Genomic DNA, 21,374 nt, shown 5'->3' with positions numbered 1-21,374 from the left:
AATGGAGTCTGCAATGGTGCTCTTATCTACAAATCATACTCCAGATGTACAGCAGGCATATTCAGCCTAACCAGTTTAAATAGGAATTACAGAAATGAAGAGAACTGTCATAAAACAGGTACCAGCAGGTACCCCATGAAAAACCTTGATTTTTTAAGTGAAAAAATTAAATCAACCTGGCTTCTAATCCAAGACCTGAAAGTTTTAATGTTAGGCATATTAATATGCCTTGGCTTCTGAAAGAAACTGACAGTATGTTACTTTTAGACACTACAGAATAACCAAGTTTCAAATGCAAATTAGATTTCCAGGCATACTGAGAACCTAGTGATGATTAATAAATTGTACCCATTTGCAAGTGGATACATTCAGAATGTTTCTAGACCCTTTGAGTTTAGTTATCCCACAGCATGATCTCTACATTAGATACTCCAACGTCTACAGAATATAAAGTAGTCCTTCCATTTAAGGAGTAAATAAAGGTTCTCTAGTCACCATAGTAACACTTCATAGCAAAACATCCCAGACCACTACTCCCACTGAATTAAGCTTCTTACAGAACTCAGCAAGTTTGAATAAGAGTTCATCACGACTTGGAAGCGTCCTTCCATCTGCTGGTTTGAATCCACTCATGTAAAGTTTAGGGTTTTGTTTTCTACTTTGAATTTCAACTCTTCAAAAAAACAAAACAAACAAACAAACAAAAAACACCACACACACCCTACAAAAGAGAATCAAGATTGGAAGGGGATACAAGCTTCAGGCATTTTTAAAGATCATAATTTACCCCCCCCCCTTTTTTTTTTTTTAAAGTGTACAAAATGTACTTGTTCTGTACACCTCTCTATATGCAAAACATATAGGTATCAGAAAATAAGCTTTTTCATGGCAGGGACTATCCAACTCTGATTGTACAGCACTTACCACAATGGGGTCCCAGATCCCAATTGGGACTTATAAGAGCTACAGCAAACAGATATTAATTGTAATCCCACATTAGCAACAGCTCTTTTGATGCTGCAACGATCAGTTTAAATCAGCTTTCATTGATATAAAGTAATTCTGCTATAGATACTCATTTTAGATATGTGATCTCCTGGTAACATTTTCACATGGGTTAAGTTTGGGAAGAGTACAAGGGAAGAGGTTAGTTGGTTTTTGTACTAAAGGATTAGTCCATATTATGGATTAACCTTCAATTGCATATATAAAAGTACCACAACCACCAGCTTTCATATGTGACACTAGGAATAGAACTCTTAACTGCCTGCTCCAACATGATTCACAGGCCTCTTCAGAATGCATGGTCATTTTTCCACATGTGAAAGTTAACCAAGAGGTGCACCAAGGGTTCCATACCAGGACTCGTGTTTAATGTTTATTAATCAACTGGAAATGGGGGTGAGCAGTAAAGTGGCAAACTTGCAGTTGAAAAACAAAAATAGGTCATTTTAATGAAACTCTAGAGGGACCTAACAAAGCTAGGTGAGTGGGTAATACAATGCAGGATAATAGTCATTGTTGACAAATGCAAAGTAACTTGCATTGGAATAAAGAAATTTAACTACTCATGTTCATTCCTGGGTTCTAAATTAATCACTCAGGAAAGAGTATGAGTAAACTACATTAAATGGAGATTAAAAAAAAGGAATAAAATCCCTCTTATTCCCAAGGATTACCCAACCACTAAACAAGTGGTTAGTTAGGGTTAGGAAAAACCCTCTCTGTGGGTAGATTAGTCTACAGTTGTCTATAATAGTGATTCTTCCATTTTACTTTGACGCATCTACTAAAGGTCATTGTTAGAGCAGATACCAACTATATGGACCACCAGTTTATTTCTCTGACAATTCCTGCATTCCTAGCAGAAACAGCTCTGGTACTTCAGACCTACTTATCTGCATGTACATTCCCTCTTTGGATGGCTTATTTCTTCCAGGAGAGCAGTGAAACAAGACTGTGTTTATTAATGGCCTACAAAAATTCATTTTAATAAGCAGTGCTTGTTCAAGTGCACAGCACATTAAGTAAATCATTCCCTACCAGCAACCAGAGAAGTCAACAGTAGCTCTTCAAATCTGATATTTAAATGTATACCCACAATTGCATCTGTTCTAGCATGCCTAGTTTCAACAAAAGGGGAATGCTAAACCTAAATGATAATGCTAAGACCTAAAGCTAAAATAAGGAACCATTATGTAAAATATACACACAAACTTAGCTATTGGTAGAAATTGTATCACCATAACACGGCTCATTTCCATCAGTGTTTTCCATAAGAGTGTCCATAACTTGAAAATTAAGTTATTAGCTTTCAGGGTTCATTTTACGTTTCAAGTGTCATATGGTGTGCAAAATCCCATCTGCTGTATGGCCCCCAGTGACAGCTAGTAGCGTGAGCTATACTAGAACTGGTTGACAATTTTAAAGACCTTGTGGTAAGGGCCTGTAACTTTTTAAGGCCTGACCTACATAGTTTTGGCACTGGTATAATTATTTGAGTTGGGGTTATTAAAAAAAAAAAAATAGTTTTACCAGTACAACCCCTCTTTCTACCGACATAAAGATGTCTTAGGCTAGGTCTACACTATTCGCCTGAATCGGCGGGTAGAAATCGATCTCTCGGGGATCGAATTATAGCGTCTTGTCGGGACACGACAATCGATCCCCGAATCAACGCGCTTACTCCACCAGCGGAGGTAGGAGTAAGCGCCGTCGACGGGGAGCCGCGGAGGTTGATTTTGCCGCCGTCCTCGCAGCGGGGTAAGTTGGCTCCGATACGTCAAATTCAGCTACGCTATTCGTGTAGCTGAATTTGCGTATCTTAAATCGACCCTCCCCATAGTGAAGACGTGCCTTAGAACAGTGCAACTTATTCCCCTTCCCATACATGAATAAGGTATTCCGGTAGAGGCACCTTTTATATCAATATAATGGGGGATGGGTTTGTACACTCAAACTATATGGGTATAGTTAAAGTAGTACAATGTGTATATTTATAGATTAGGACAAAAGGGACCACTGTGATTATCTAGTCTGACCTTCTGTACACCATAGGACTTCCCTAAATTAACTCCTGTTTGAGTTACAGCATCTCTCCTGGAAAAGCATCCACCTGAGTGACATAGCTTACATCAACCTAACACAGTGTCTACACCATGCTATGACGGCTGGAGATGCTCTCCCACCAACTTACCTTCCACCTCTCAGCAAGGTGGAGTACTGAAGTCAATGGGAGAGCACTCTACCATCAATTTATCGCATTTTCACCAGACCCAGTAAATCGACGCTGCTGCATCAATCGCAGCGGCACCAATTTAGCGTACCAGCATAGACAAGCCCTTAGAGAAATCAGGCCTTGTCTAAATAAAGCCTGTATAATAGAGCACTGCCAGCAGCAGAGAACCAATATTAGCAATCATCTAGTGTTCAATCGTAGAACCCCTGTTGGGGGAAGAGGATAACAGTAGAATGGGGAAGTAGAGGAATGAGTTATTAGGGTAAGAAAAACACTGACATGCAGATACAGGACAGGAGAGAAGGCGAAATCTACTAGCCAGAGGAGAATAGAAAATAGAAGAGATAGAGACTAGAAAGTTTCTCAGCAGAAGTAAGTTCCTCTTGGCAGTCAGTCAGCTAAGCTGCTCCACAAAGAAATGCAGAATCATCATCCACAAGTTGCAGGAGCAATAATTTAAGGCAGTCATTTGTCTCTAAAATAAGGAATAAGGACTGGGCCATGAATATTTGACCACTGTCATGTGTCATTCCACTTCAACAGGTTATTGAAAATCCCTAACATCACGGGACTGCGAACGGTCTGACCAGAGATGCAAAATGTGTATGGAAACCAGAACCCTTAGCTCTCAGCTACACTGGAACTAAAATATATGCTTGTTGCATCAGTTTTAGACTATTTAAGGTAGCCAATGTGGACAGGGGCCAAGCTATTTCAGACCATATGGTCAATTTGGATTCATTGATAGTGGACTCCTAAACAGTTAGCATAAACAAGTTTTAAGTAATTTTTAAAAGTGTACAATTTTAGCCCCAATGTAAACGGGGCCCTATGAACATCAGTGAATCCATTCCTTACTACCAAGTAGCTGAGAACCCCACCTCAGATGTTAATATAAAAGAATGCCTTCATTGACCTTAAGCTTTCAAGCCCCATTAGCTCTAGGAAACCTACCTGTTGACAACTGTTCTCAACTGGCTCATGCGAAAACGCCTTAACTAAACAGTTTTGTCCCAGCTATGCTATCAGTTACACAATTTTTAGGCTGTTAAATAAGATTATAGATTTTAGTTAGAAAACAGCTAGTCTAGTCTACTTTGCCTTAAAGTCAGTTGTGCTCTGCTGCCTCCCATTTCCTGTACCCTATTTGGATTGTTTTAGTTCTCTAGGCAGCTGTCGCTATGATGAGCAACAGCAGCTGTGGTTTCCTGTTAACTCCAGCTCTTAGCACACAAGTCACCATATGAGCAAAAGAAGGGAAAATGATTCTTAGTAGCATTTTAGCTACCACTAAGCATCTCTCCAGCTTTAAAAAAAGATGAATTTTGGGTAACAAGTAATTAAGATAATAAGCTCCAGAAGTTACACCACAAAAAAAGGGAGGAAAGAAGGACCCTTACTTCTCTGAGAATTTGTAGAAGTCTTATTCTTCCTTGTCATTTAACTTTATTTTCTACCAAAAGGTAATTACTAGAAACTGGGATGTGTAAGATTTATAAAAGAATGATCTAGGATATCTCAAGCAGAATATTTCAATGGCCAGATAATTTGATAAATTAATGGCAGATTTTGAAATGTTCCTAGAGCTTATACAGGTGAGGCACCAAAATGGAAAGAAAAAGATTTATGCTGCTGGGTTCCATATGTTTGAAACCCCCAACATATATAATTAGTACCCTCTTGACTACTTACTCTCTTATAATAGAAGTGCCATGAATGCTTGAGCAAAAAAGTCATTTCAGGTGCTCTTTAATTGTTTCCGATGGCAAGTGCTTTTAATTATAAATTGCCTGTTTTTCTGAAGGGACTCAAAACACTTCCCTTCACCTACCACTGAAACGAAGCAACTGCTCTTTCCCTGAACTATTATTGTGTAGGGTGTGCTATTGGTAGTGAATTATGGTATTCAAATTAATCAGATCATTTTTTGTTTTTAAGCCTTTCAAAAGAGTCACCAAACAAGTTCTTATATATATCACCAACACCTTAGACTACTGAATCTAGAAGTATTAAAAAACGTATTTAACTATTTATGCTGCTTACTCCTTACATTTCATTGATTGGACAGACCAAGTCAGTTTCACTTTTGGGTGAAAGACTTAACACTAGTATTTGAGTTGCAAATACTGCAGGAATATGTGAGCAAAGCTCACTTCCCACTGGAATACCGAATTATGAAAACATTTCTATTGGTCTCAGATTTTGTAAATGCATACAGTATTTATACATTTTAAACTTTGAGGTAACTCAAAGTTTGACAGGGTTATTGCATAACTACCGACTCCAACAGATACCTAAATTAAAAGTAGACTATTCTGGATAATTGAATTTAAGTAAAATGACCCAAGTATGACATTTTAAACAAAAATACATACAGTCATTAAAGACAGTAAATCACCATAAATGAATTACGGAACGTATATGAAGGAGATGGGAACAAGTGCAAAAGAACCCTGATCTAATGGAATAACATGTATTGTATTATATACCTAAGATCTTAGAGCCTTTTGTCTATAATCTTCAGATAATATTTAATACTGATCCTTTTAAAAAGCAGCTCTTATCTTTCAGTTTAATACCTGGCATGACCTGGATTTTCCTCAGTTACACTTTTTACTAAATAAAGATGTAAACCCAAATTAGATTACTATAAGTATTTGCTGAAGCTCAAAAATAACCCAATGATATTGGAGTTTAATGTACAATGCTTATGCTAATTATTGATGTTCATGTACTTACTAACAGTACTTTACATAGAGGTCCAAAACACCTGTTCAAGCATGTTTATTTGGGGATACATTTGGCAAATCTTGAAATAGGAAAGGTTCCCATTTTGACCCCACAGCGAAACCCTTCCTTTCACCAGTGCTCAAAATTTGGGTTCACCAGCTGCAAGTGAAAAGTCTGTTTTGGTGATCGAACTGATCTATGAGCGGTGTGTCAGCTAGTGCCATTAAAGCCTTCCCAAGAGCATTACTTGCCACTTCTCTCCTTGCAACAACTTTTGTCGCAGAGGCCTTAAATTTCCCTACTTGGTTCTTGCTGCTGCTGACTGTGGTCCAGACTATCTTCTGGCCTCCACAGCCTGGAAAACCCATAGCCAGTAATTTTCATATTTGGCAAACAGTTTGCAATATTAATTTTTGAGCTCTACTTTCACACACTTATCTTTTGACTCCAGTTTAGTTTATGCAGACATCTAAACGTATAATAAAAGCACTGAGTGTTTTAAGCACACAAGCAAGTCCCTAAAAATTCACTTACTGGAATAAGAAACCTTCTCTGGTTACTAGAAGGGCCTAAGTAATCAATTTCTGCAGAATGCATGTTTTCTGATCACAAAGATAACTTTCCAAATGTTATCCAATCCAGTACAACATCTTCCTGAAGCTCCAGACAGTTTCAAAGCTCCTACTGCTACTCAGAATTTTGCTGAGCAGCAACATATTAACAAGACTTAGATTAGACTCACTGCTGCTATGAGCAGCAATGAAACAGTAAAGAATCATGTCCATTTCATTACACTGCTGCATGTGAAAGCCAGAAGTGGCAAAAGAGGCAGAGACTGGAGGAGAACTCAAAACTAGGAGTCCTAGTGGAGACCTGCCATTTCTTCAGGACACGAAGGCAGCTCTGAGAGAAATTGAGTGAGAAAGGAGAAACAGAAAATTCCTTCACCTTTCTAGCAGTGAAGTTATGGAGCTTGAAGTTTAAGAGATATACTGTACAGAGGCTCATAAAAGTTGAAGCATTCAAAGAAGGGTTATGGGGTAGCACCAATGTAGAAATAACAGCATCATCCCATTCTTTTTCTACAACTCTCAGGAAATTGATTTTTATTTTACCAGGGTTTCTTTCTGCCCCTATCCCTTGCTGGTGCATATCCCCACCCTAGTCTATCATAGCTACCTGCATAGTGGGTTTAGTCCTCCAGCTACCTAATGCATAGCAAGTGTACAAGTCCCATCTCTATGATCTGTTTAAATATGATTTCAGGTACTTGAAGTCATCTGATGAACTATCACTTCCCAGTTACTGTATGCTAATAATCTGGTCTCCCAATAGGCAAATTACAGTGTTCAGCCTAGATCAAATATGAAACAGCCTATATAGCATAAATTAGATTTGTATTACATTAATCTCTTCCGTCCTTCCTCCCCCAAACCCATCTCCTGTTATTCAAACAGCGAACAACATGTTCAGAGCTGGGCCACTGACACCAGAAGGTATGGAATGTTGGAACTTGAAAGTTCCACAGCAATTGGAAGTGACAGCTGAAGAGAGGATCTAAAGAAAGTACAACACTTGCCCCACTGGGGAGAAAAGAGATGGGAAAGCGCACAGGAAGCTAGGGAACCATGAGAGCAACAATGTTAGGAATGGGAAAGGAAGGAGAAAGAAAATAAATGAAGAAACCAAGGGAGCCAGGAAAGAGACTGAGAAAGACCCTTGGTCTCACTGAACTGAGGGGAATGAGGCGTTTCAACTATCTGGTCCACTGGGAGTAATGGAAATGCTCCAGAGAGTGAAATGTTTGTGTAACGCACTGAGTTGAAAAAATGAAAAAACGGGGGGAGAGGAGGGGAGAAGGGGTTTAAGACCTGACAGAATTACTATCAGAACTCAGGTATTTAATGGTATAGAACAGGGGTGGACAAACATTTGGGCCCAAGGGCCACATCTGGGGATGGAAATTGTATGGTGGGCCATGAATGCTCACAAAATTGGGGCTGGGGTGCAGGAGAGGGTGAGGGCTCTTGCTGGGGGTGCAGGCTCTGGGGTGGGGCCAGAAATGAGGAGTTCAGGGTGCGGGAGGGGGCTCTGGGGTGGGGCCAGGGGTTAGGGTGTGGGCTCTGGCTGGAGATGCAGGTTCTGGGCTGGGGGTGAGGGATGTAGGAGGGTGTTCCAGGTTGGGATCGAGGCGTTCAGCATGTGGGAGGGGGCTCCAGGCTGGGGCATGGGTATGTGTGAGGGCTCAGCCTCGGGATGGGGATGAGGGGTTTGGGGTGCAGGAGGGTGCTCCAGTCTTGGATTGAGGGGTTCGGCGGGCGGGGGATCAGGATTGGGGCAGGGGGTCGGGGCATGGGGTGCAGACTCCGAGCAGCGCTTACCTCAACAGCTCCCGGATGCAGCAGCATGTCCCCCCTCCAGCTTCTAGGTGGAGGTGCGATCAGGTGGCTCTGCACGCAGCCCCATCCACAGGCGCCGCCCTTGCAGCTCCCATGGGCTGCAGTTCCTGGCCAATGGGTGCTGCGGGGGCAGTGCTTGGGATGGAGGTAGCGTGCGGACCTCCCTGGCTGTCCCTACGTATAGGAGCTGGAGGGGGGACATGCTGCTGTTTCTGGGAGCAGCAGCATGTGCGTGCAGCGCGGCCCCAGACCCCGCTCCCCAGCGGGAGCTCGAGGGCCAGATTAAATCATCTGGTGGGCTGGATGTGGCCCGCAGGCCATAGTTTGCCCACCCCTGGTGTAGAAGGTTCAAGCTAAAAAGGTCAATTACCATAGTAGGAGACATCCCAACAGCCAACCCTCATTACATTTACTTGCAGAGTAAATTGCTACAGAACATTATTAACATTGATGTTAAAGACATTTTCTGGATAATACTGCTAATGAGTTTACAGTAGAAATCATTATGTTCATAATAACCGCATTTAATAAGTCACCTGAAGTTTTTTAGGTGAATCTGAAACTGGACTATAAAAACTAAATGTTAACATGATGAGTGCAGAAATGTGGCTCTGACCAACAACAGCGGTAACACAAAGAATGGCTTTCTACACAACTGCAGTATGATGGATCAGATAACTTACAAAGCAGGAAGGACAGAGAAGCAATTACAGGAGAAAGCAGCATACTTGCCATCTGTACACCAGGGCAAGTCTACACTACAAAATTAAGTCGACCTAAGTTACGTCAACATTCAGTCACTAAACTAATGAAATCACTTTTGCATGTCCACACTATACTCCTTGTGTCAGCAGTGTCCATCCTCTTCAGGAGCGCTTGCACTGATTTAACTGTCAGTGTAGGGCATTGTGGGACAGCTTCTGAAAGGCAGCAACAGTCAATATAAGCAATGCAGTGTCTACTGCATCAATGTAAGTGCTAGGCCACTTGCAGAGGTAGAGTTACTAAGTTGGTGTAGTGGGAGCTACGTTTTAGAGTAGATACTTACAGAGTTAGGTTGACAAAAGCAGCTGGGTTGTGACCGGCAGTTTGAAAACCACTGGTGTAGGCCAGGCCTCAGACAAGGTTGTGGCAATAGTTAGGGACACTGACTCCACGCAGATAAAGCCATTGCCTGTATGAGAGGAGCTTTGAGTTTGATGTTCTCATTTCTTACTCCTAAATCATCAGAAATGCACATCTTGAAACAGAGTCAAAGGAAAATGTATTTTAAAATGCCCACACCAATTTAAAGACAAGGTGGTTAAGATAATATCCTTATAGGGAATAGCTCAGTGGTTTGAGCATTGGCCTGCTAAACCCAGGGTTGTAAGTTCAATCCTTAAGGGGGCCACTTAGGAATCTGGGGCAAAATCAGTACTTGATCCTGCTAGTGAAGGCAGCGGGCTGGACTCTATGATCTTTCAAGGTCCCTTCCAGCTCTAGGAGATCGGATATCTCCATTTATTTCTATTGCCCTGGTCTACACTACAAACTCATGTTTGTATAACTAGGTCACTCAGGGGTGTGGAGTATCAGGGGGTAGCCGTGTTAGTCTGTATCTACAAAAACAACAAAGAGTCTGGTGGCACCTTAAAGACTAACAGATTTATTTGGGCATAAGCTTTCGTGAGTAAAAACCTCACTTCGATGCATCCGAAGAAGTGAGGTTTTTACTCACGAAAGCTTATGCCCAAATAAATCTGTTAGTCTTTAAGGTGCCACCAGACTCTTTGTTGTTTTTTTCAGGGGTGTGGAGTACTTCCTGCAGCGCTCTAAAAGTGTAGACAAGCCCTTATTGGATCAACGTCTGTTGGTGAAAGAAATGAGCTTTTCTTCAGTTCTGGGAAAGGTATCGAGTGTTACACCTATTACAAGGTGGAACAGGTTGTATAGCATAAGTAAACAAATTCTAAGGGACGTTCAAGGTTAAGTGGCCCATTAACCCCTCTGCAAACATAGGCAAAAGAGGGGTTAGTGGGTTACAGACTGTTGTAAGAAGACACAAATCCAGTGTCTTTATTAAGACCAGTTTTTAGTATCCAGCAAAGTTATGAATTTAAGCATCCATGCTCATCTTTTGAAGTTGTTGTGCACATTTCCTTTGAGGACGAGGACTGGGTGGGTCCCGAAGCCTGGGCTCCAGCCCAAGCCTGAATGTCTACACCTTAAGTAAAGTGCCCTGTAGCCTCAGCCGTGTGTGCCCAAGTCAGCTGACACATAGGTGTCAAACTGCAGTGTTGCTATAGAGTTAAAAACGATGCAAACAGTCCAACTTGCAGAGCAAAAAAAAAAAAAAAAGTCTCAAAAGTAGATTATTGTACCAAAAAACAGAAGAAAAGTGCCTCAGTCTTTCAAGAGGAAGTTAAGGAATCCGAATCCTAAGCATAAATCCAATAGTCAGACCTAGAGAGCACCTATACTTAATGCTTTATAAGATGAGTAAGTGTTCTTAACACTCCCCCAATCTTTTTCTAGCAACCAGAAAGAGGCGGTCCATTATGACACAACATGCAGGGTGCGTTCTGTACAATTACAATTTCAGATGTCTGGCAAAGGTAAGGTGTTTAGTTTGAAGTCCTATACTCGCCTGTAATGATCTCAGAGTAACTGTTTTGAAAGATTATGCACCTAACCGAGCGCACAGTGCTGACTGATCCAGGCTGGAAGCCAGGATGTCTAACTATCTTTCAAGGGGATATAGTACTGGCTGAAAGAACAGGAGTACTTGTGGCACCTTAGAGACTAACTGGTTGAGTCCTTAATGATGGTTGGGAGTCTTGCTTCATAGGCTCACAGCCCTGGAAGTATTAGGTATGCACGGTTGCCTGTACCGGGCCTTGGGGTGGGACAATCCTTTCAATTCTCTTATAAAGGTGTGACGTTCTTTTCCTAGAAGAACGCTAGTTTTTGGCTTTTTCTGTACATCTACCTAGAAACTTGACCAATTGGCTATTTTCCTGTTCTGGGCTGGAGGGGATTTTGTATTAAATCAAAGTATGTATTAGAAACAGCTTTCTAATTTCAATTCATAATTAAACTATGCAAGTGTACATACTTCCTCAGATCTCACCATTCATGATATTAACGTTTGAGATTTGCTGAGAATGTCTCTGGGTAAATTTGAATTGCTCAGAATATTCCCTGGATGAGAATGATCATTCTTTGCAAGACAAAACTGAACTGTTTTGGATCCCTGACATTAGTATATAACCTTGGGATGTCACAATCAAATCTCCTAAACAAACTAGAAAAGTGGTTGAAAGCACCCTAGCATTTTAGGGGTTAAGTGAACATTTAAATATTAACGAACTGAAATCCCTCTACTTCCCACCTTCTTAGTAAGCACAGAATCATTGGAAATATGGTACTAAAATTATTTTCCCTTGTAGAAGGTGCTTATCAAGCTCTAAGTGCCCCATAGATGTAAGCCAAGTTCTTCCTCTTCCACCCACTGAAGTTTTGGTACAATGCAAGCTAAAAATAGGAAAGTATGTGCTTCAAATGACTTGCAGTTGAATTTATGTAAATACATATATATTTACATTCTACTGCTTATTTTGGCAGGCATGTGGTTAGGATGGGACAGAGATGGGAGTTGGCCTCTCTTGCAGAGAATGCATGGATGGATGTAGGGAGTCAGTGGCAAGGAGCTCCCCACCAGGCCTTAGAGGGGCTGCAGGGCTAGCACTGTTGAATATGCAGTACTGGGAACATGAACTCCCTTTTAGGGGTGCAATGTTGGCTGTGTATGTGTTTCCTATCTTTTGCAGGGAGCCAACACTAGCTGAGAAACAGAAAAATGACTCTGTCATACTCCTTTCACAAGGTACAGTTCCAGCTGTGAAGTATAGGAGGGTATCTCATTACTCTTACAGTGGATATATTGCTGGCTGTGTTTGAAGCAGCTGATAACCAAGGGGGAATTATAGCTCCCACTCTGCTGAAAGTAGATGAGAACTCTCCCTATTTCTGGGTCAGCAGTGATCCCCAATAATTGCCCTTCCCTCCTGGGCTGGCGCAGTGAAAGCTCTCACTCCTGGTTCACTCTACTTTTAATCACTTGTTTGTTGGGTGTAGTGCTGGCTGTATATGAATAAAGAGACTCTCCTGCTTTGCAGAGGGTTGGGTGCTAACTATGAACGTATGGAAAATAAAGTGTCAACAATCCATGGGGCTGGGGTGTCCCCTTTCCTGCAGGTAGTGCAGTGCTGCATTAGTTTATATAGGTGCAGTACTGGCTATGCATGAGGAGTGCTGGGTATCTATGAGGAGGTCTCACGAACCTTGCAGGGGGTACCCCAGTATGTATGGCTCTGTCTATACGTGGATCTCATGCGTGGGTCTCAATTTGCAGGTTGTCGGGGTGCTAGATGTCTGTATACCAGGGTAGAGGGGCTCTCCCCTCCCTTGCAGGAGGTGCAGCGCCGGTTGTCTGAATGGTGGGGGGGGGGGGGGTGCGGAGCCGGCTGCGTGTATGGTGATGGTGGGGGTGCAGAGCTCACCCCCCGGGCAGGGGGTGCGGTGCTGGCTGTGTGTGTGCGCGCACAGAGGTGCGGAGCTCACCTCCCTTGCAGGGGGTGCGGTGCTGGCTGTGCTGCGCCCGGTAACCCTCGATCACCTCCCACTCTCCGTTGTCGCGTTTGATGGGGAAGGAGACGCTGAGCACGTGGTTGCAGGGCTTGATGATGCGGAGGATGCCGCGGACGCGGTGGCGCCGCTCCTCGGGGCTCTCCCGCGAGCGCAGCCCCTCCACCAGCTTGTCCTCCACGATGCCGGCGCCGCGGTCGAAGAAGCCCTCCACCATCTTGAAGAAGTTGGGGTCGTCCTCCCGCTCCGCCTCGCTGTAGCGCCGCCGCTGCGGGAGCCTCCCGCTGGGGCCGCCCCACAGGGCTGCCGCTACCGCCGCGCTGGGCTCCGTGCCCGCCAGCACCGAGCCGGCCCCGGCGCGGGACGCGAGCAGCTCCCCTAGGTAACGGTACATGGTGGCAGCTACAGTGGGGCTGGGAGGCAGAGTCGGGGCTGCTCTAGCGCTGCGCGGCCAGTGGCACAACAGAGTCGCTGCCTCCGCCGCCGCCGCCTTTAAATGGCCCCGCGGGGCGAGGCCGGAGGGGTGGCTCGGGTCACACAACACCTCCCTGCTGCGCGTGCGCACACGCCTCGCCCGGAACCCCTCCGCCCTCTTGGCTCCGCCGTGAGGAGCTGGGCGCGGTGCCGGCCCCCAGCCCGTCTCCCGGAAGGCCCGAGGTGGGTGTGTGGTGCGCATGCGTGTCGGGATCTCGCCTCGGTCGGTTGTCGCTCTCAGTCCAGGGTGCTGGTGGGGGAGCGGGAACCTAAAGTGCTTCCGCCCGTGCAGGGGGTCGGGAAGGTGCGGTGTGGTCGCTTCTCCCGACTGCAGGCGCGGGCAGCCCCATGGGAGGAGGCGGCGGCGGCCTGCGCCTGGGCAGGGGGCACTGTACAGTAGAGTCGGTCATCCTTCCCCTTCTGCTGCGGGGAGCGGCAGAGCCCCTGACCTCCCATTTCGTTCCCCGGGCCACTGCTGCCTGCCCGCCCGCCCCGCTGCACACTCCTTTCCGGTGCCATCTGCCCACAACCCTCCCCAGCTGCCCGCCCGCCCCCGAGCGATGGCCACAGTGGCTATCCCGGCTGAGCGAGCTTCAGCCCAGTGGCTCTCAACCTTTCTAGACTACTGTACCCCTTTCAGGAGTCTGATTTGGCTTGCCTACCCAGTTTTACCTCACTTTAAAAACTACTTGCTTACAAAATCAGACATAAAAATACAAACGTGTCATAGCCTATTACTAAAATATTGCTTATGTTCTAATTTTTTACCATACAGTTTGGAAATAAATCAATTGAAATATAAATATTGTATTTACATTTCAGTGTATAGTATATAGAGCAGTATAAACAAGTCATTGTCTGAAATTTTAGTTTGTACTGACTTCGCTAGTGCTTTTTATGTAGCCTGTTGTAAAACTAGGCAAATATCTAGATGAGTTGATGTACCCCCTGGAAGCTCTCTAAGTACCCCCGGGGTACACGTACCCTTGGTTGAGAATCATTGCTTTAACCTACAGCGCTGATGGGCTTTGCTGCATCGCTTATCTGGGGTACAGGGAGCCTCTGCCCTAGGTAACACAGGGCTTAACATGCCACCATTTGTATCTTCCTTAGCTTTGGGTATTCCCTATCCTGCCTGCCTGGCCTGGGCTTGTCACCAGGTAACACAGAGATCCCTGTTCTCTGACCCTCTCAGAGCAATGTCTTGTACGGTTCGATGGGAGCCAAGATTAGAGCAGACATGCATAGCCAGGGAGGAGAACTGCACAGGTAATCCATTGGTCAGTGTGTGTTATGTCCCCTTCTGGACCCAGGCCACAGAGGATGTGAATCTGATTGTGGTGAAAACCAGTGTACTAACTTCCTTGACAGAGTTAGACAATAGCAGTTTTCTTATCTGTTATTCAAGGATGTCATTTCAGAAAGAAAACTGCTGGTGTATAGAATATATATGATGATATTATATCCTGCAAAGTCTTGGGGTGGCAGGGAAGGAAGTAGAGCATATAGATCTATGAAAACTTGCCCCGAGGGGGGCAACAGCTGCCTTCTGATCCATAGCAAATAATGCTGCCGGTTTTCTGAAAGACTTATTTTTTGTGGGAAAATATCTGTCCTAAATAGGAGCAAGGAGGGAAAGCATGAGTGGAAATATTTATTGTTGAATACAATTTCAGGCTTCCTAACCTGTACAGGATATTTTTTCATTTGTTCTCTAGTTACAGATGAATAAAAGTACTGTTTAGTACAAATCAGGCTAATTTTGGCCAGAGCATGCAACCCCTTGCCAAGCAAACATGCTGCCCTCCAAACAGTGGGAACAGGGACATGTGTCTATCTAGGGTAGATTGGTCTATCTAGATCAGGGGTAGGCAACCTATGGCACATGTGCCAAAGGCAGCACATGAGCTGATTTTCAGTGGCACGCACACTGCCCGTGTCCTGGCCACCGGTCCGGGGGGCTCTGCATTTTATTTAATTTTAAATTAAGCTTCTTAAACATTTAAAAAACCTTATTTAATTTACATATAACAATAGTTTAGTTATATATTATAGACTTATAGAAAGAGACCTTCTAAAAACGTTAAAATGTAATTCTGGCACGTGAAACCTTAAATTAGAGTGAATAAATGAAGTTTCGGCACACCACTTCTGAAAGGTTGCCGACCCCTGATCTAGATAGATATGCTAATCTCAAAATTCTTCAGGCATGTTCAAGATATATGTTATACCTGAATCAACCCACAATCAGTAGGATGGGAAAACTTGAAAAAACAGGCCAACTGAAGTAAAATAAACCTACCTTTTGACAGGGAGAGCGTTTGACTTCTCCTATATTGGAAACAAATTTCAGGACACAGTCTGAAATAAAATTCTTTCCTGCAGGCCTAATCCAAGCAATAATTCTTTGCAAACTGTGTGAAGAGACCATATAGCTCAGGGGTTCTCAAACTGGGGTTCGGAACCCTCAGGGGGTTTTGAGGTTACATGGGGGATTGTGAGCTGTCAGCCTCCACCCCAAACCCTGCTTTGCCTCCAGCATTTATAATGGTGTTAAATATATTTAAAAGTTTTTAATTTATAAGGGGGGTCGCACTCACAGGCTTGCTATGTGAAAGGGGTCCCCAGTACAAAAGTTTGAGGACCACTGATCTAGCTGCTGTGCCGATGTCTGTGATGGAAATACCTTAGGGTTTGTCCTCCTTGCAATTAAGTTGAGTTTTCCCCCTAATTTGAGTCAAATCCACACAAAATGATTGAAGGTCTAGAAAACATGAACTATGAGGGAAGACTGAAAAAATTGGGTTTGTTTAGTCTGGAAAAGAGAAGACTGAGAGGGGACATGGTAACCGTTTTCAAGTACATAAAAGGTTGTTACAAGGAGGAGGGAGAGAAATTGTTGTTGTTAACCTCTGAGCATAGGACAAGAAGCAATTTAAATTGCAGCAAGGGAGGTTTAGGTTGGACATTAGGAAAAACTTCCTGTCAGGGATGGTTAAGCACTGGAATAAATTGCCTAGGGAGGTTGTGAAATCTCCATCATTGAAGATTTTTAAGATCAGGTTAGACCTGTCAGGGACGGTCTAGATAATACTTATTATTCTAAAACTCCTTATTTTAAGTGTGGAGGTGCTTTTAACTTTAGTTGGCTCATCAAGTGGTATAGAGAAAGATCAAGTTAGCATGACTTGCCACCTGCTAACACAACCAGTTTGTGCATCTCAAAGTGTTTTGTGATGGGGCAGCTTTTGCTCAAAATAGGATAATTCGAGAAGAGTTAGGTATAGATAACTTGATTTAACTTACAATCATACCCTAAGGCAGACTGTGGTGGCTACAGTGTCCCAGTCTAAAGGAACTTTGAATCATCTAATATGAGGAGCATAGCAATATGAGGAGCAATCAGACATTGGTTTAGTCCTCTGGGTTGCAGCATTTTTCAATTAGTTGGTTTCAAAAGAAAAACCCACTTGTCTTTCTCCCTGGAGCTAATGACTGCCTCACTGATAAGAATTTACTCAATAGGTGGAGTTATTTGCATCATGTCAGGCAGGAGCTCAAACCTCTCAGCGCAGTGAAACTCAAGAGTCTCACTCATATTAATGGGGCTTTTCCAACTGCCAGGAAACCTTTAAGTTCTGACATTTCAACCTTTCTCTGTGAGAGGCATCACCCAGAACATGTTTGCTGTAAGAATTGCAGGAGAGACAGAAAGAATGGCTCTCCCCTGTGTATCCAGTTGTGTTGACATCCTTATGCCTGCTTTTCAAATATTATATTTGGGAACATCTGGGCCCAATTTTGCCTTCAGATAAATATATGTAACTTTCATTGAAGTAATTGAAAGTTGTGTGTTCTAATCAGAAGTCAGAGTTGAACTCGGAATGTGTGGCTGCCCAATCCTGCAGTTGGTGAAGATATCATTTGTTATTGTCAGAAGCAGGAGGTAATATCACTAGGAGCCTGTCTATATGGACACTTAATTTGCAGCAAACCAGAGTGTAAATCTACCTTGTGTTAGCCAGCACTAAGTGCCTATATGGATCTGCTGCTCCACACAAAAGTTCTGTAGTGCTCTTTGCTCTACCGTGCTTTGAAACGGACGATTAAAGTGCACTAGAGAACTTACAGTGCATGGCAGCAGGGTCCCCAAAGGCGCTTAATGCAAGGTAGATTTATGCTCCAATTTGCTGCAAACTAAGCAGTCACCTAGACAAGCCCTAAGTGACAAGCTGAACTATAGAAGAGTCATGAAAAGGGGATTTCAAAAAAATAGACAAAACCTCCTGTGTACTCATCTCAAGAAATGATATGGGTAACCTGCAGTTAGTGAACATCAACATATTTGATGCTTTTTATTGTGGGATCAAAGACAGAAAGGTCTTGGCAAAAATCAATCTTTTTTTTGTTAATTTTTGCAGTTTTGAACAGGAAAGACTGTTGTACATGCAGTGGAAAAAAGTCCAAATTATATGAAACAAAAGCACTATGTACAAGTGCAGTCCCACATCACACAGTATACACTTATGCAACTGTATTACAAGTATTTTTTACAAAGGAGTTTTGACACGTACATAGTAGATCAGTGTTTCTCAAACGGGGGTCCGTGAGGATACTTCAGCGGGGCACGGGCCCCGCTGATCAACTTCTTCCGCTCCCTCCCAGTGCCTCCTGTAGGTCGGGGAATAGCTGTTCAGCGGCGTGCAGGAGGTGCTGAGAGGGAGGAGCGGGGACAGGGTGTGCTTGGAGGTGGGGTGAGAGTGGGGCCTTGAGGGAAGGGGTAGAGTGGGGGGTGGGGCCTGGGGCTGAGCAAGGGACTTGGGGGTCTGCGAAAATTTTGTAAATCAAAATGGTCCTCCAGTTGCCAAAATTTGAGAACTGCTGTAATAAATCAATGAATAAAGGAAACTGAATAGATAGAATCCCAGTCTCTGTTTTATATTGTCACTGCATGTTAAATACCCCTAATTGTCCGTGATAAGAAGTAGGGAAGACCACTGAAGAGAGAATGGCAGGCTCCTGCTCACCTTCAGGATTTGTGTGGTATATCATTATGTATTACGGCAGTTCTTAAAGGCCAACCAAGAATGGGATCCCTTTATGCCAGGTGCTGTGCAGCCACAGAGTAGTACGTAGTCCATGCACCGAAGAGCTTACAATCTAAATAGACAAGACAAGCACAGGATGTGGGAATGGGTATAACACACAAGCACAGTGAACAATGTGATGGCAGCAAATTACGTTAGTTCTGTGATTTTTTGGCTTAGGGACTTATTTAGGAGGGGCGAAGGGGAACTAAACTAAAGGGGAAGGGGAGAGACAGCAGGGGTTAAAATTATCATGTCCAGAGTCTGAAGATGCCTGTTAGTAAAACAGAGGGAAGCAAAGGCATGAAATGTTTCTTTTTAGGGAGAACTGGTTATGCAGGTATTGTCAAGCCTGCTTTAGAGACTCAGCCTCTCAATATATTTACATTATTAGAATTGCTCAATTACTTCGATATATTAATATGGGGATAGATACTGTCAAGACTGATTCCCTACTCTGGCACTTCGAGGGCAGAAGGTGGGGGCCCGCAAGGATTCAAAAATTAATACTGGCCACTCAGGCTGGTATTAAACTCCCAAGGTCACAGTTTCTCTCTGACCTTGGATGGATAGATGCTGCCGCCACCCAAGTGCAAAAGAACTCCTTGGGACCCTGGGAGGCTCACTTGGGAATTCCTTCCTGTGGGGTACTCTCAAGCCCTTTCACTCGCCCCTCCGGGGAAGAGCTGAGAAAGAAAACAAAGGCAATTAGCTGTTGCCCCCAGCTAATTAAACAACATATGCACAAACCTCTTAGGACACTAAAAATCCAATCCTGTTCTTAAAAAAGGGAAATTGTATTTTCTTTCTTTTTCTTTTTAATAAATCTGAAAACCTAGGCTATTGCTAGATTTTAAAAGAAACAATTACAAAAATTAAGCATCAAGATAGCTCTCTTGAGGTTCAGCTTAAAAGTTACAAGCAAAACAAAAGCATCTGAGGTTAGCACAGAGGAGTCCACAAGCCAATAAGAAATAAAAACAAAAACCCTAATCGCATCTTCCTAGTCATTCCCTAATTTACTTACATATTTGGGGTTTCAGATAAGTAGTTTGAGGTGTGATTTGATGCTTTTTCATACATAGTTTTAAAGCTGCCTACAGCATTGCTGCTCTGTGTCTCTACTCTCGCAGGACAACAAAAAGAAGACAAAGGGAAGTTTTTTTCCCCCATTTAAAAAAGTTCTAGCCCTCCCATTGGCTCTTTTGGTCAGGTGCCCACTCCTTTCCTTTTACCTGTGGGCGTGTTAACCCTTTACAGGTAAAGCAATAGTGTTCCTATATTACAGATAGGAAAACTGAGGCAGGAGTTAAGTGGAAAATGTAACAATTATTTGACATGCTCAAGAGCTCAGAAAGGCCTACATCAGAGTTAGAACTGTAAAGTTCCTGGCTTCCAGTCCTGTACTCCGATCACTAGAATACACCTCTCTGAAAGTGTTCCTTACCTATTTATCAGCTGCATGCATTGACCCAGATATGTTTATAATATATTACGTCATATGTTAGGGATTCAGAATGGTAAAACACAATGTAAGAGTGAAAATGAATATCCTTTTTCACCAGTTTCAGTAGCACGTCTTTTTATGAAATAACCGCATGAGCAGAGCCCTTCTGCTTTGATAAAGGTGAAAGTCCAGTATTACTGAATTCCAACAAAATATTCAACAAGTTACACTTGGAACTCTTTAAAAAAAAGTAAATCAGAAATTATCTTTTATTTTTGTAATGTTTGAAAACAATCACATGTGAGAGAAGAATAATTGTGTATGTTTCTAATATATATAAACACTTCACCGGCATAATTGACTTCCATTACACTCCTGTGAGGTTGATTATGAGGTGGATCCAGAGGTTAAGTGACTTGCCCAATGACACAGAGCAGGTCTTCGGTAAGAGTTAAGATTAGAATTCAAGAGTTCTTGTGTCTTGGTTCCTATCAGCTAGACTGCATATCTTCTCTCTATTCCAGTCAAATCTCTGCCTTTCTTGTGTTAAGGAGTAAGCAGTAATTAAGGGAGCTATTTCTCGTGGTCTCAGAACATTGCTCAGTATGCATATATGTCTGTTAATAGTTTATTGGGACTTGTAGCTATGAAAACAATAATTCTAATAATGAAAGATACACTGTATGTTCTTTGTTTAGAGCAGGGGTCGGCAACCTTTCAGAAGTGGTGTGCTGAGGTCTTTTTCTATAAGTCTATAATATATAACTAAACTATTGTTGTATGTAAAGTAAATAAGGTTTTTAAAATGTTTAAGAAGCTTCATTTTAAAATTAAATTAAAATACAGAGCTCCCAGGAACCGGGCAGTGTGTGTGCCACTGAAAATCAGCTCATGTGCCGCGTTCGGCACGCATGCCATAGGTTGCCTAACCCTGGCTTAGAGTAACACATGGAGGACTCTCCTTTCAGTTAAACTGGTAAAAGATCACTAGGATGGTTTTAAAGGTAACTTTTTTATATTTTTGTGTGCAACTAGAAATTTCAGTACATTTCAATTCATTTCATATTGAAATTGAATTATTTTTCTCCCAGTCATTTAAACCCACAGAAGTACAATGGTAAACAAGCGTATGTACTGAAGGAAACTATCTGCATGGGTGATGGACTTATTTAGCTCTAATTTATGGGAGATGGTTATATACTTGTTCATTACAACCTAAGAATTGGGAAAACATTCTGAATTTGGAAAAAATAGAACAGACAACTTTTTCTGTGCCAGTTATTTTTGAAATAGCTTTTACTTCCAACTTTAAATATGATGGCTTATTTCATTTTAGATATAATATAAACACTTTTATTTATATGCATGCT

At 42.8% G+C, this 21,374-nt stretch overlaps 2 protein-coding genes across 4 annotated transcripts in view; one reads left to right on the top strand and one right to left on the bottom strand.

Annotated features, from left to right (window-relative positions):
- Positions 1-13,558, bottom strand: part of GLUD1 (glutamate dehydrogenase 1) — a 49,443-nt gene extending 35,885 nt beyond the window's left edge. The window contains exon 1 of one of the 2 annotated variants that reach the window (XM_005293997.5): positions 12,973-13,558. In XM_005293997.5, coding sequence (XP_005294054.1) covers positions 12,973-13,390 — 418 coding nt within the window. In that variant the 5' untranslated portion in view covers positions 13,391-13,558. Of the gene's footprint in view, positions 1-9,415; positions 9,608-12,972 lie in introns of those variants that run through there. The other variant, XM_065551817.1, reaches the window with a different exon arrangement.
- Positions 13,521-21,374, top strand: part of SHLD2 (shieldin complex subunit 2) — a 67,839-nt gene continuing 59,985 nt past the window's right edge. For both annotated transcript variants that reach the window (XR_010589216.1, XM_024106952.3), the window contains exon 1: positions 13,521-13,653. The gene's annotated coding sequence lies outside the window, so the exon portion shown is untranslated. The remainder of the gene's footprint in view (positions 13,654-21,374) is intronic.

Source organism: Chrysemys picta, chromosome 7 (assembly GCF_011386835.1).
Source record: "Chrysemys picta bellii isolate R12L10 chromosome 7, ASM1138683v2, whole genome shotgun sequence".
NCBI lineage: Eukaryota > Metazoa > Chordata > Testudines > Emydidae > Chrysemys > Chrysemys picta.
The sequence above is the reverse complement of the archived record's forward strand: the minus strand, read 5'-3'. Positions and strand labels throughout refer to the sequence as shown.